This window comes from Populus euphratica, unplaced genomic scaffold, assembly GCF_000495115.2.
Source record: "Populus euphratica unplaced genomic scaffold, PopEup_1.0 scaffold428.1, whole genome shotgun sequence".
In the NCBI taxonomy this organism is placed as follows: domain Eukaryota; kingdom Viridiplantae; phylum Streptophyta; class Magnoliopsida; order Malpighiales; family Salicaceae; genus Populus; species Populus euphratica.
The window spans coordinates 41,943-56,020 of record NW_011500315.1 but is presented as its reverse complement, the minus strand read 5'-3'; the positions used below and the strand labels follow the sequence as shown (position 1 = coordinate 56,020).

Sequence of the window (14,078 nt, the reverse complement as noted above, 5' to 3'; positions counted from 1 at the left end):
GATGGCCATCCTTTAATTAATTATATCATTATTAATAATTAATCTAATTTGAACAAATCAAGTGCCATGTACTGGGAAATACTGATAAAAAAACATTTTTCTATTAGGGTGACAGTCACCAGTCAAGTCAAAACATTCTTCCTTCCTACACGTCAAAACCAAAATTTTCAAAAACTGCAATGTCGGTACGAATCAAATCACATGGTCACGCGCCTCCTCCATTGAGCTTCGGACCTTGATCGATTGGGCTGGGTACGGCGTCTCATGGTCGTCGAAGGCGAGGAGCTCATCGTGAAGTATCAAAGCTTTGGCGACAGGAAGGACTCCTTTTTCGAGGCTAGAAATGTTAAGCTCGGCTTAACAGGATTGAGAAAGAATAGGAAGAAGAGAGAATAGAAATTGAGAAAGAACAAAAAGAAGTGAGAGCAGAGGAGGAGCAGAGAAATGAGATTAAGATTAATTTTCTTTTTATGTTTTCCAACACGTTTCATACACCAGTTTATATACAATGGTTTTTCCTTCCAATTACAATTGATTTAACCTTTTTATTCAACTATCAACTACTAACCAACTCAACAGCTAATTACCTCCTAGCTAAAAGGCAGTCTTCATGTTTTTCACATTCAGCACATACTGCAATTTTTTGCTTGAAGACTAGTAATTCTGTTCTATACTGGAGCACATACTGCAATTCTTTACTTGAAGGCTAGCAATTCTGTTCTTTACTGGAAGCAATACTGGAGGCTTGCGCTTTTTATTTGTAAGCTAATAACCTTAATTCCATGATAACTTGAATCTTAACAATACCCTCCTCGTGAAAAGATTCTTGACCTCAAGAATCCATGCCAAAATCTGGAAACTGTATGCTTAATTCCTCTGTCTTCCTATGTTGTCTTTTCACAAACAAGTAATACTATTTAACCAATCTCATAACAACAACTCTGTATTCTTTCTTTTATTTCTAAGAATTTCTTCTCTTCATCCTGCCTTCCCTGAATCAAATTAATCCCTTTAACTCTCCGTTTATGTCCAGGTACAAATTTATCAGTACATTTAAAGCATAATCCAAGTTTCCTTTTCTGTTCATAGAGTGTCTTTATATTGTTTTGGACTATATTGCTCATCAACTCTATGCTGGTTGAAAGGTTTATAGGATGTAATAGCTGTTGGTCTTTCATTATTAAATGAAGAACTAATTCTGGAAGTAATTATGTAAGAGACAGATCATTGGTTCCAGTTTCTAGTTTCAAAGAGAAAGGGAAAACCTCTATAGGTTGAAGAACCTCACCGTAGAATCTCTTCATCCATGTCCGATCATGGAATCTGTCCAAATGAAGTTTCTGCTTAGGAAACTTGGCGTTTTCCATTCAAAGTTTGTGAAGAAACTAGATGGGAAATTTAATTGAGGAACTTTTTAATACTTTAGGGATCCGATTGAGACAAAAAATTCTCCGGGATTTCAATAAAGACAAGGTCGGTCCAACAATGGAGGTTAAGGTAAATTGCCTTGATATTTTATTTCTTCTCTATGTTCTGAGTCTCCACCATTACTAACATTTTCTCATCAACTATGATAAAACAGGAACACGGAACCCTATCAACAACACAGAGCCTCCGAACCCTTGGGTTCTTTATGGCACCAAAACGTTGCCGTGATTTATCTGGTATTTCATACTTCACAAGGTATAACAAGCACACAAATACACAAGAAAATCATATCACTCGAAACAAAACATAGAATGTCACAACAGTGTTGCCTAACGGGATATATTGAATGGAGCAGACAAGCATAAACCTCAATAATCACCCATCGGTATTCATAAACTGAAAATAAAAGTGTTCTTTCATCACATACTTCCCCAAGCCCTCATCATTACCAAAGCTCTAGCCACAACAAATAGATTTCTGCAGGACCCATCATAGCTGCTGAAAACAGCTCCAGTCTTCTGGATTGTATGCTGGGGCTAGGTGTAGATAAATAATATCTTGCCATCAGTGGCCTTACAATGTAAGAGCCACTTCATTATTCTGCATGAGTAGCTTGTATGCAGCAAAGCCATTTTTTCTGCAAACCAATATTAAATTTTAAAGTATCAAACATGATGCAAACCTAGAATTTGTTCAATTTAGCAACTGTTAATAAAACAAAGCATGTTATTGTTGCTCATTGATGTGGTTTTCGTCCAGGGGTGGTTTAGTCCCAGCAATTAATAGTGTGATTGAAAAATTCATAACAACCAAGTGCAATTATTTATTATCTAAGAAACTACTTCACAAAAAAAAGGTCCCAAATTCATCCAAATGAAAGCTACTGAGGAAGTAGTGTGTTACTCAAATGCTCAGGAAATGATAGAAGACTGAAAATACTTGTGAGCAATGATTTACTTTCCTTTTAGTTTTCTACCTCTGATATGTAACAGCAACAAATGAAAAAACCCTAATTCCAAAAGAACATAGCATGCACATTTTAGAATGAAGTAGCATGTGCCAGGAAGTTGGGATCTCCGTTAATTATTTTGAATTGCTGAAGCAATTCCCACAGTAGCACTAGCACAATAAAAATCTTCATGATTAGAACAATGTAAAATTCAAGAGGCAATCAGTAAAAGTATTGAGAATTATTTAAAATAATTACTTTCATTAATGTTATGTGAATGAAAAATACATCCAAGTTCAAGATTAAGGCATGGGACTGGTAGCGTGACGTGTGAGATGAAAATGCTTCCAGCTGATAATGGCAGAATATTTAACCAAACCCAAAAGCCAGCGAAATAAAATAAGAAAGGTTGTTACTTACAGTCTGAGGCTTTCCAAGAGTAGCAGTAGCACCAGGCTTGTATGTGGAACTATCCTTTGCTGGTGAGTCAGGCTTGCCACCTGTCTTTTTTTCATTCCTAGCCTTGTTGAAGATTACTGTGAATCCCTCAGCTGATGTTGGGTCGTTGACATCCCATTCCCCGAACTTTGGCAATGGTTGGTCCTTTTCCTGAAGAGGTTCAAGATTCACACGAAAAGTCAGTCATCTCAGGACAAGACAGCAAAAGGGATAACTGGAAGGCATAATGATATCTACATTATTTCCCATCACTTTTTTCCCTTCGACTGGCAAACAAAAGGATCTTGCTGATCTTGTAAAATAAGGAATAGCAAAGTATAAAAATATAAAATGAGAGAGGGAACGGCAAAATTATATATTAAATGCAAGATTGGAACAGATACATCGAACCTTGAAGCAGATACATTGAACCTTGAATGCACTGAAACACATGCCATTCAAGCAAATGGTAATATTCTAATTTATGACCTGGGAGACATTCGATGTTTCTGCATGCTATGTATGGAAACATAAACATACCCACATGCTCACAAAGACACAAACAAATATAATAGCATGCATTCCCAATCAATTAACATAAAATAAACCCATAACAAAACAAGGAAAGAAGACCGGTATATTAGGTTCGTCAACACGAAAAAAGGTGGCATCTTGAATAATAATTGACCAAGCCCAAAATAACCACAAGCGAGCAGATGGCCTCGTAGGCAAGATTAGGTAATTTCAAGGTACAATCCACAACTACATAAATGGCGCTACTTAGTAGATATAACACATGGAAATGTGGTAACCTCCATGATTCTTAAGGAATGAAGCTACATTCATTACTTTATCACAAGGCTCATACTGGAAAACATCTTGATATAGGAAAAAACAGCAAGGCCACATAGATATGCAAACATACATGCTCTCTATAGTGTTGGTTACAGAAATTTTTATCATCCATTTATATCCTCGTCCACATTCAACCACTACTGCCCTGACTATAAAAATCCTCTTCAACTTTCTATAATTACCCTCTTGGAGTCTCTCACAAAGGGTTCTAGTTCAACAATGTTTACTGTGACTGAAATATTTTGTTTTTGGTTTTTCCATAACCAACATCAAAATCTAACATAAACATACAATCCCAAGCGTGCCACATCAGGTCATCTGGGCCAAGTTTAAGGTTGGTATAGGGTATTCATGTGTTCAAACCCTCTTTGGAAGTGTTTATCTTTCTCAGCAGAGAAAAAGAATGGACTGGGATTTCATATAAAAACACAAGATACTAAATCAAAACTCAACTCCCATTGAGGAATATGATCAGGGTAGGGTGTGTTCATTCAATTTGTAGTATCAGCAACACTTTATACGCCTTCGACAAACTCATTTTTCACCTAAAATAAAGCCCTCGCTCTCAAGCTTCCCATAACATCAATGTACACCTAAGAGGTAAGACCTGTTAACATGATGTTGTATTCATTTATAAGGCAATGACCACCACTAAATAACTCATTAAAAATCAATGCTAGAAGACAATCTCTACAAATGAACAGAGCTGCGTAGATAAATTTATATTCGGTTACAAATTGCCCTTCGCAATTGTCAGAAAAAGGAATCAACATTCCCCATTCCTAGGTTCATATAGCAGGATTGATTTCTATATCTGCATGTTAAATGGAGGGGGAAAAAAAACAGAATGTCAACATATCGAACAACCCAGTTTAGCTTGGATCGGTTAGACTTGCATACATTATTGTAGCGAACAAACACGTATTCAAAAACAATTAGCCATCAAGGCATAACCGCCTATCATTTCATTAGGTAAAATACATGGAGGCCGTAATCGCCCTTGATCTTGACAAGGCGCAAACTAACAACTCATTTTATTAGGAAGACACAGCACGACCCAACCTAGTAAATCATCACTTGCGGCAATCTTCTAACATTTCATTTCATTTTCAGACAACATAAATAAGCATCATTCATTTATGCAGGAACTTTGCGCAATCAGCCCAAATTATAATTATTATATTAAAGAATATATCATCAGAGCTAGCAGCAATATTTATGAATCACGGTAGAAATTAACATAAGAAATTAAAAAGGAAGAAGAAGAAGAAGATGAGAAATGTTAAAGAAAAGGAATAATAAAATAAACGCCGCATAAAATACAAAGAAGAAAAAAATAGAAGGTTAATTATCATATGAAATGAAGAAGAGATTTTTCGGGTTAAGACAGTACCGCCATTATTTACAGAGAGAGAGGAAGGGAAGCGCCGCTTGAGTCTCCTCCTCCTTCCTGTTAGCTGTTTCTGTGATGGTGATGGTGATGATGATGATGAGGGAGCTTGAGAGGGTGAGTGGGCCAAGTTGGGCCGAAAGAAATGGAATCGATGGTAGTTATAGTCTGTGGGTCGGTGGGGGCCCACTAGGAAGAATAATAAATAAATAAATAAGGAAAGGCATAGCGTAAGCTTGTTTGGGTTAGGGTCTAGAATTTCAATTGCAGTGTTAATATCCAGCTTGGCACTGCCAAGTTGAAAAGCAAATTATCATAATTTTATTGATTATATTTCCAAGTTGAGCAATAATATGGTAGGTACCCCCTCCTCTCTACACCATTATTCTTTATTCATATCAATTATCCATGCAAATTCAAATAATCATACTATTTATTAATTATATATGATTTGATTTTCCATTAATCCATCTTCACTACAATTACATAAAATAAAATAAAATAAATCCATTATCTTCATTATTTATAAAGCAATAATTTTGTTTATTTTGCTCCTACATAAACATATAATGATAATGATAAACTAAAATAAAATAAATCCATTATCTTCATTACTTATAAAGCATTAATTTTGTTTATTTTGCTCTTACATGAACATATAATGATAACGATAAATAATTATTTTTTATTTTTTATTTTAAAATATATAATTTAATTGATTAGGTTTAATATTTATTTTGTTATTTTGTAGAGATTATTAATTTTAAGACTTTTTATTTTTATTTTTTATTTTAAAAATATATAGTTTAATTGATTAGGCTTAATGTTTATTTTGTAGAGATTATTAATTTGAGATCTATAAAATTTAAAATTATTAAAAATTCATATAATTATTAATTTTAAAACTTCTAAAATTAATTAAGATATATGTAAATTTTATATATTTATAATAATTAAAGATAAAAATTATCTGTTATTTCTATTTTAAATTTTATAAAATTAATTAAGATATGTATAAACTTTATATATTTATAATAATTAAAAATAAAAATTATCTGTTATTTCTTGCCACGATGCCTTGTTTTTTCCGGATCTGCTTTTGTTTTAAAACCCAACAGTCCAGATGGTCCCAGACATTGTCCCATGGCCTAAACAAAAGGAATTCTATACTCCAGCCCAGATTTTATTTAATTTTTTTCGGAATAATTACACCTCACAGATTACTATGCGCTGTCACATGATATGGCCTACTTTACATATTTTTATTTTATTATTATTTTATTTTTTTTGGCTTTCTCTGGCTCCAGCTCCTACGACCTCTTAAAATAAGAATATGGGTCCCCGGCCAGGACAAAGTCCACAATGTTTCCGTTCGTGAATCACGATGGCCTGTACTTAGTGGATGCCGCATCTACATAAACTATAACAAAAAATAATTTGAATTTAAAATAGATAAAACTCAATTTATTTTATTTATTTTTTATATTATTGTCGTTATAATTATAGAGCTACCATGTAAAACTCGAAATAATTCTACGTACTATTTTATGACAACCTCTGAACTGGTTACAAACGTGTTGCAATTTTATTGGAGAAAAATAATATCAAAATGAGGAGAGAAATTGACAGCATCCGTTCTTTTGAAAGCTAAATACAACAACTAGTCTAGGTTATTAAAGAAGAAATTGAAACGAGAGACGGATGAAATTGAACGTTGACTTTGATGTCGACGGAGTGGAGGTTTCTCTCACTTGATCGAGTCCCCATCCTCGTCTACCGCCTGAAAGAGACAGTTACGTTATCGGACTAGAAATCTTGATTTTTTACCCACCACCATTATCAAGTGAGGGTCTTATAGCTTGAGGAATCGCATCAAGCCATCATCTACGCTAGGTATTTTGCATGAGATTTTGTACTCACCAGATATTGCAAGTCTACAGAAGCTCTACAACTACCGCGGAGGCACCGCCGCCTCCATTGCAAACACCACCAACACCATATTTACCACGTTTCTGCTTCAATACCTACAGTACCATGACAACTGTACTAAGAGTCCATGCACTCAAATGAAAACGGGAGGGAGAAGGGGCGGGGGTAGCAAGATGTTATTAACAACTCAGAAGCAATTCAGTAGAGGTTGAAGAAAGCATACCCCTAAAAGTGTGACCAAGATACGAGCTCCGCTACAGCCTAGTGGATGCCCCAAGGATACAGCTCCACCATGTACATTGACCTTCTCCTGTAAGCAGGATAAAAGGGGTGCTTCATCAACAAGAATGAAATGCACAAATTTCAATGTCAACAGACATGAAAGAACTAAATGAGATGATATTGCAGTCATTCTTGAACATTATTAATCCATGTATCTTGAATATTAAAATATTTGCAGGTGCTGAGTAACACTGTATGCACACAAGCATTGGCAGAGGTCAAAAGCACTCACTGGATTAAGTCCAAGCAATTTCTGATTCGCAAGAGCCACCACCTGCATATAGTGTGACATAAATGGTGATTTTTATCATCAAAGATAGATGACCAAAACAAGCAGGAGATAAAGAATGGAAGCTCACAGCGAAGGCTTCGTTTATTTCATAGTAATCAACTTGGGAAGCATCCAAGCCAGCATTTGAGATAGCTTTAGGTATGGCAAGGGCTGGAGCTGTTGTAAAAAGCTCTGGCGCCTGCACAGGGAATTACACATGATTAAGCAGTGCGTGGCACTAAAAACTCAAAAGACAACGTAATGTAAATTGCACAGCATCAAGAAAATAGTAATTTCCCACCCAATTTAATGAATTACCTGAGCAGCATCAGCATATCCTGTAACCTTTGCAAGCACCTGCAGTCCAAGCTGAAGTGCCTTCTCTCCACTCACTAGAACTAAAGCAGCAGCACCATCACTGTTAATGAGAAAATTACACTTTTAGCAAAACACTTGGGCACTTATTACCACGATTTCAACATGCTAGAGGTTAAATAAAAGCTGAAAGAGATATAATAAGGAGAAACAGTGTTTATAGCTCCCCAGGAAAAATATCCGTTGGGTATGGTGTTTGGAGATGCTCATAATGATGCAAAGGGAAGGTCGGTCCTGGCATCAAATGACTACACCGTGCAAGAGATAGACCTCTAGTAGAGTCAAACATATAGCTACTTCTGATATTCTGACCTAACTGAATAATTGAAAGAAGATGGACAAGTAAATTGAAGGTGAGAGAAATATTAAACCTTATGCTAGAGGCATTGCCAGCAGTAACTGAGCCTCCAGATTCTTTGAAACTTGGTCGGAGCTTCCTCAATTTTGCAGCATCAAACTGGCATAGCATAAAAGCAACATAGAAAATTTAATAGCAGAGCAAGTTGGATACTAATAACTAATTGCCAACATCAGAAGCAAAGACAAAGGACTGGTTTGGAAACATACCTTTCCTAAACCTTCATCCTTATCAATAATTGTTGAAGGTCTTCCTCTTCCTCCAGGGACTTCAACCTGTGCAATAACAGTTTAGATACACAATATTGACAAAAAGCAAGCAAAGGAAATATCTTCAACATAAAAATAGATTTCTAACCGGAACAATTTCCCATGCAAAGGCACCACTATCTTGTGCAGCAATACCACGCTCAAAGCTCTGAATAGCATAGTTATCCTGCATAAATCACCAAGATCCTAGTAAGAAACTGCTTTGAAATTGAAAAAAAAAGGTCGTAGTTTTGAGGCTCTATGTGGTTGTGAGGACAGCAGTGATTCAGAGACTTTTGTCCATTAATCTAGCGTCTTCAGCTTTTATCATCATGCCCTCACTGGTAAAGCTGCCCCTGATACAATGATACCAGAGGACTGAAGGCTTATGGTAACCATGGGTGTAGACAGGCAGGCTACTAGAGGGAAAAGAAAAGGCAATGGGAAAATGCATGTTCCAGAAACTGAACTGAAAAGAGGTAGAAAACAAGCCAGCAAACCGGCTGCGTAACAACTTACCAATCAATAATGGGGTTTGTGGCTAAAACAAGGCTAGGTTTGATAAATAAATAAAAAATCAAATTGTCTATAAGAAAATTCACTGACCACAAGAGCAAAATGTAGATTTGACACCGTATTATGAAGAAAATACGTATATCAAAAGCCATATCTAACAATGAGGTTCTGTTCAAAGAATCTTATGGGATTAATACAGTACCTGGTCGTCCCTGGGTATTGAATGAGTATCAGCGCATAATTCAGCACAATTTCCCATTCCACAATCATTATAAACATCCCACAAACCGTCTTTGAGCATTCCATCAACCAATGAATCGTGTCCAAGTCGGGATCCCTTCCTGCTTGAGATAATTGAATCATAAAACATTCGATGGAGTTTCAAAGTAATGGAACTGACTAACCGTAATGAGTGTGTCACACTAACCTTGCTTCTGCCAAGTACTTGGGGACATTTGACATGCTCTCCATGCCTCCAGCAACAACAACATCATTAATACCCAACTGGATACTCTGGGCTGCAAGCATGGTTGCTGCAACATCCCCCAAAAAAAATAAAAAAAAAATAAAACCTAAAATGCTTTAGTGATATTTTCTTAACATAAAAGGAAGAAGTAATTAAGAGATCAACATGATATCACGTGCACCTTTCATCCCTGAAGCACAAACTTTGTTAATGGTCGTGCAAACTACTGAATTAGAAATTCCTGCGCCTAATGCAGCCTGTCTAGCAGGAGCCTGTCCTAAATTCGCACAGAGAACATTGCCAAAAAACACTTCTTGCACAGTTGAAGGATCAACATTGGCCCTTTTAAGAGCAGCTACATATCAACAAACAAAGGAGAGTATTTAGCACCAAATGCCAAAAAGAACGTTCCATAAACAGAGATTCAGCCAATAAGTAAACAGCACAACAAGGCTGTATTCTGACCTTCAATAGCTATAGATCCGAGCTTGGTCGCAGGTAAAGATGACAGCGAACCCAGAAAGGCACCCATTGGTGTACGTGCAACACCAACAACACAAACATCTGCGAAAAAATTTAAATCAAGAAAATTGAACAGCACATATTGAATCTATATTTGAAAGTTTTCCACCAACTTCATAATAAACTGAAATGTTGATAAAATAAAATAAAAATAGAGCATCAGGACTATACAAAGTGTCAGACATAAGGATTACATTCAATTAACATGCATGTATAGATTTATCAAAAGAAAGAGAGAAAATACGGCACCTCTCGGCTTTATCTCTGCAGAAGTCATTGAGAATATTGGAAATGAAAATCTGCAAGAGATTACAAACCCAATTAGCCTTTGATTCCAATTAAAAGAAAAATAATTATGGTAAGCATAAGCATAAGCATAAATGAGCTGTATAAAAAAAATTAAAAAAAAAACGACACAAGCTTTAGATGATCCGCCTTTTAAACAGTTGATATTAATGAATTAATGAAGTAGTTAGTTGATCAGTTAAGGAAATCCCAAATCAATAGTAGAAAAGGCATGAGACATTGGATTATTATTATTATTATTATTATTATATAGTTTCCCAACGAGACGCGTATGCCTTAATTACTTAAAACACGAAAGACACTCACATCAAAGGCTGTTTGTTCACTGAGAAAATATAGAGAAAAGAAAAGCTAAGAAAACAGATGGATGGACGGATCAAAGGATGTATAAACAGAGGTAGATGAAATACATCTTTCTAAAAAAAAAAACATTACAGAGAGAATTTATTAGAGAGGAGAGTAATGAAAGAAAGAAGAAGGTTATACCTGCAACACAAGACGCAGAGGACTTTTCCAGAGATCCTCAAGAAATGAATGCAGAGAGACGGAGAGTGGTTTAATGGCAGGATTTGAAGTGAGACTTGTGTATATATAACGGAAAAGGAACCGGGGAGTGTTTGGAAATAGGCAACTGCCCACCTGCAAAATAATTTATTTAATTGTTGGAGTGTTACGGCGGTCGTTTTTTAAAATATATTTTATTCAAAAATACATAAAAAGTAATATTTTTTTATTTTAAAAAAATTAGAAAAATAATTTAAAAATACAAAAAATTATTATTATTTTAAAAACCATGATATATAATTTTATACTACCTACAAGAAGAAGATGAAATAAGTCTGACTTTAGCAAAGCCAGGGTAACTAGGGGGCATTTTATCTTAATAACACTTTAAAAAATAATTATAAAATAACATATTTGGCTTTTGTAAAGGGTAGAAGTTGGGAATATTAACTTCTTAAAAAAAAATAAGATAGGATGGTTTAAATTTTAAGAAAGAGAGAGCAGAAAATTAAATAAATAAAATTCTGAAAGAATGATGAAATTTATTATATCATATTTATAGAGATTTCATCTATTCAAATTTAATAATAATAAAGAAGAATAATAATTAAAGTGGGTTATATTTTTCCTATGAAATAAGTTATCCTTAACTGTATAATTTAATAAATTTTTTATGTTATTAAATTTATTTTATTATGATTTTTCTAGTAATACACTAGTGAGGTCATAATCAAAGCTACAATATTTGTTAAAAGTTTATTTTTTTCTCTTTTCTATTTTTTATTGTAATTGTTTTATTATTTTTTAATGAAAGGTGGAATTCATTTCATCAAAAATTATTATTTTTTATTGTAATTGTCTTAATCAGAATTTTAATATATTTATGAGATTATTTTTTTCTTCTTTTCTCTCTTATCTCTATTCCTAAAATTTGTGATATCCTATTTTAACAATTATTTAGAAGTAATATTACTAGCATGGAAGACAGTGTTTTAGTATTCTCTTCATGGGTTTTGTAGGCAATAAAAAATCTTATATTTTATTATTTCCACCTCATAAATGGTTATTTACCTTCTTCTTTTCTTTTCTTTTTCTTTTTTTAATATATCATTGATTTTTTAAACAATGCCGAAGAACGTGGAAAAAAAAAAAGAATTCCAGGGAAGACCAGAATAAGTAAGGACTGACTTCTTCTTTTTTGGTCAATATGGGTTGGTTTGACTTGTAACATTATGAGTTTCAAGTATAAATTAGTCCCTCTATTTAAAAAAAATATGAATTAATTAGTTCCCCTGGTTAAAAAGAAAAAAACTAAAGAGTGCGGTGAATTTATTTTGCCCCTAAATATAAAACTGAGATTTTTCTTGATTTTTTAAAATAATATCATCCCTTAAATATTTTTTAAATACTAAAAATCTTTTGACCTGATAGTGATTCACTTATCTAGTTTTAAAAATTAATTATTAATATTTTCATTTAATTTAATTTATGTTATTTTCTTGTTTTAAAATATAAATAAATATTAAAAAATAATTTATTTTATTCAATCATGAAATTATAAAAAAATCATCAATTAAAATAAAATTTATTTTTTCTAGGGTAATTTTCAAAATATTCTTTTTTATATTTATTTAATACATTCTTCAGAATAATTTCTCTAACACGTGTAACTTTAAGATAAATGTTTGAGATTATAATTATAATTATGGTTGTTTTTTATTAGAAAATATTTAAAATAATATTTTTTTTATTTTTTAAATATTATTTTTATCCTATAACATTAAAATGTTCTAAAAATAAAAAAATATTAATTTAAAATAAAAAATTTATTTTTAAAAAAACACTTTAAAAAACAAAATCAAACAATTAAAAAAATAATAATAAAACTTTAGTCCCTCCAGCAATTATAATTTCTATCATATTTCATCATAAGAAAATTTAATTATTTTTGAGCTGTCTATTTTCGTTTCAAAAAATTAATTTTATTATTTATTTCAAATTAATTTTATTTATTTTTAAATTATTTTAACGTTTTAATATTAAAAATAATTTTTAAAAACTAAAAAAAATATTATTTTAATATACTTTCAAACAAAAACATATTTTATTAAAAAAAAAGTAACCATCAGCCTAAAACACCAAATTAGCTGCCTAAATCGAGCCAAAAGTTACACAACCTGGCCTAAGAAGATCAAAGATTCCCGGGCGTGTTCTTACACGTAAAAACTGCCGACGCTCTTGTTTTTTTCCTCTGTTCTCTTTTTTATTTTACTTCTTTCCCTTTCGTCTCCCTCGGTGTTTTTCATTTATTATTATTATTATTATAATCTTGGTGGGTGCAGCGATTACAAGCTATCACAGACAACAGCAGCATCTCTCTCAACAGGTCACGGAAGAGAAGCAGTAAAATCAATAGGTACAGAACACAGTATCTTCTTCAAAACTTGATTGCATATGGCTTCAAGTGGATCGCAAATATCCCTTTTACCCATTTGCAGTTTATTTTATTTTATTTTATTTTTAAAAAAGGGTCAATGCTTTTGGTTTCCACCATAGCCATCATCGTAGACACCACCATAAATGTCAAGCTTGGGTTTTTCTGGGTAAATACTGCTAATGTGGTGATTAGGAGTTGATTGTGTTTTTTATTTTTTATTTTTTATTATTAGTGATTTCGGCTAGTAAGAATACAGTATAGGCGAGCCATCAGCTTCTTCAGCTTTGGATGAATTCATCCGACGAATCAGCCAGCCAACTTAATTGACTGGGTCTATAATTCCATTGACTTTTTAATCAGCTAGCCAACCCAGTTCACCCTCCTCAGCCGTCTCTCAGGTTGATCTCAGAGTATTATTTTAAAATTATAATAATTATTATTTTTATTTTTATATTGTTTTGGATTTGAGATTTGAACGAGATTGATTTTTTAATTAAATTTTAAGATTATAATAATTTTTATTTTTATTTTTATATTCACACAGGTCAATTATCAACCTAGCTTATAACCTGTATTAAATTTTTCAGACTCGTAATTAATTCCACATAAGTAGGCAAGAAATTGGATTTATTATTTTAATAAATTTGCAAACTGAAAAGCATTCCCACTTCTAAATTCCAGTATTTACTTGCATTTGAAGTACAAATTTTAAGATTACTGTCTTATAAATCCTTTTAAAAACATTAATTAGATTGTTTTTATAATCAATCACTGAATTTCCATTAGATACATAACTTGATTCAA

The 14,078-nt window shown here is 33.0% G+C and overlaps 2 protein-coding genes across 3 annotated transcripts; both read right to left on the bottom strand.

The window, feature by feature from the left end:
• Positions 1-1,686: 1,686 nt before the first annotated feature.
• LOC105113553 (RPM1-interacting protein 4) lies at positions 1,687-5,206 on the bottom strand. 2 transcript variants are annotated; one of them, XM_011009769.1, is made up of 3 exons: positions 5,064-5,206; positions 2,798-2,986; positions 1,687-2,065 (listed from the first exon to the last, which is right to left on the bottom strand). In XM_011009769.1, exons 1-3 carry the CDS (start codon positions 5,067-5,069, stop codon positions 2,024-2,026), a joined length of 237 nt encoding a protein of 78 aa, XP_011008071.1. In that variant the 5' UTR covers positions 5,070-5,206; the 3' UTR covers positions 1,687-2,023. The 2 variants fall into 2 exon arrangements, with proteins under 2 accessions (XP_011008071.1, XP_011008069.1); XM_011009767.1 differs by lacking the exon at positions 5,064-5,206 and adding an exon at positions 3,074-3,100.
• A 1,370-nt stretch (positions 5,207-6,576) lies between these two features.
• Positions 6,577-10,961, bottom strand: LOC105113552 (acetyl-CoA acetyltransferase, cytosolic 1). The gene is made up of 15 exons (XM_011009766.1): positions 10,820-10,961; positions 10,277-10,326; positions 9,971-10,069; positions 9,687-9,860; positions 9,467-9,572; positions 9,242-9,380; positions 8,633-8,710; positions 8,485-8,550; positions 8,289-8,374; positions 7,861-7,960; positions 7,631-7,741; positions 7,504-7,545; positions 7,213-7,299; positions 6,981-7,084; positions 6,577-6,840 (listed from the first exon to the last, which is right to left on the bottom strand). The coding sequence occupies exons 2-14, from the start codon at positions 10,302-10,304 to the stop codon at positions 6,995-6,997; spliced, it is 1,206 nt and encodes a 401-aa protein (XP_011008068.1). The 5' UTR covers positions 10,305-10,326; positions 10,820-10,961; the 3' UTR covers positions 6,577-6,840; positions 6,981-6,994.
• Positions 10,962-14,078: the final 3,117 nt, after the last annotated feature.

Bases quoted from the DNA above. Each gene is read 5' to 3' on its own strand.
- LOC105113553 (XM_011009767.1), bottom strand. The intron at 2,066-2,797 runs GTAAGTAACAAC...ATTGGTTTGCAG, and splicing joins CTCTTGGAAAGCCTCAGACT to AAAAAATGGCTTTGCTGCAT.
- LOC105113552 (XM_011009766.1), bottom strand. From the start codon at position 10,304: ATGACTTCTGCAGAGATAAAGCCGAGAG. The intron at 9,381-9,466 runs GTTAGTGTGACA...TATCTCAAGCAG, and splicing joins AAGTACTTGGCAGAAGCAAG to GAAGGGATCCCGACTTGGAC. The intron at 7,085-7,212 runs GTATGCTTTCTT...ATGGTACTGTAG, and splicing joins TCTTGGTCACACTTTTAGGG to GTATTGAAGCAGAAACGTGG.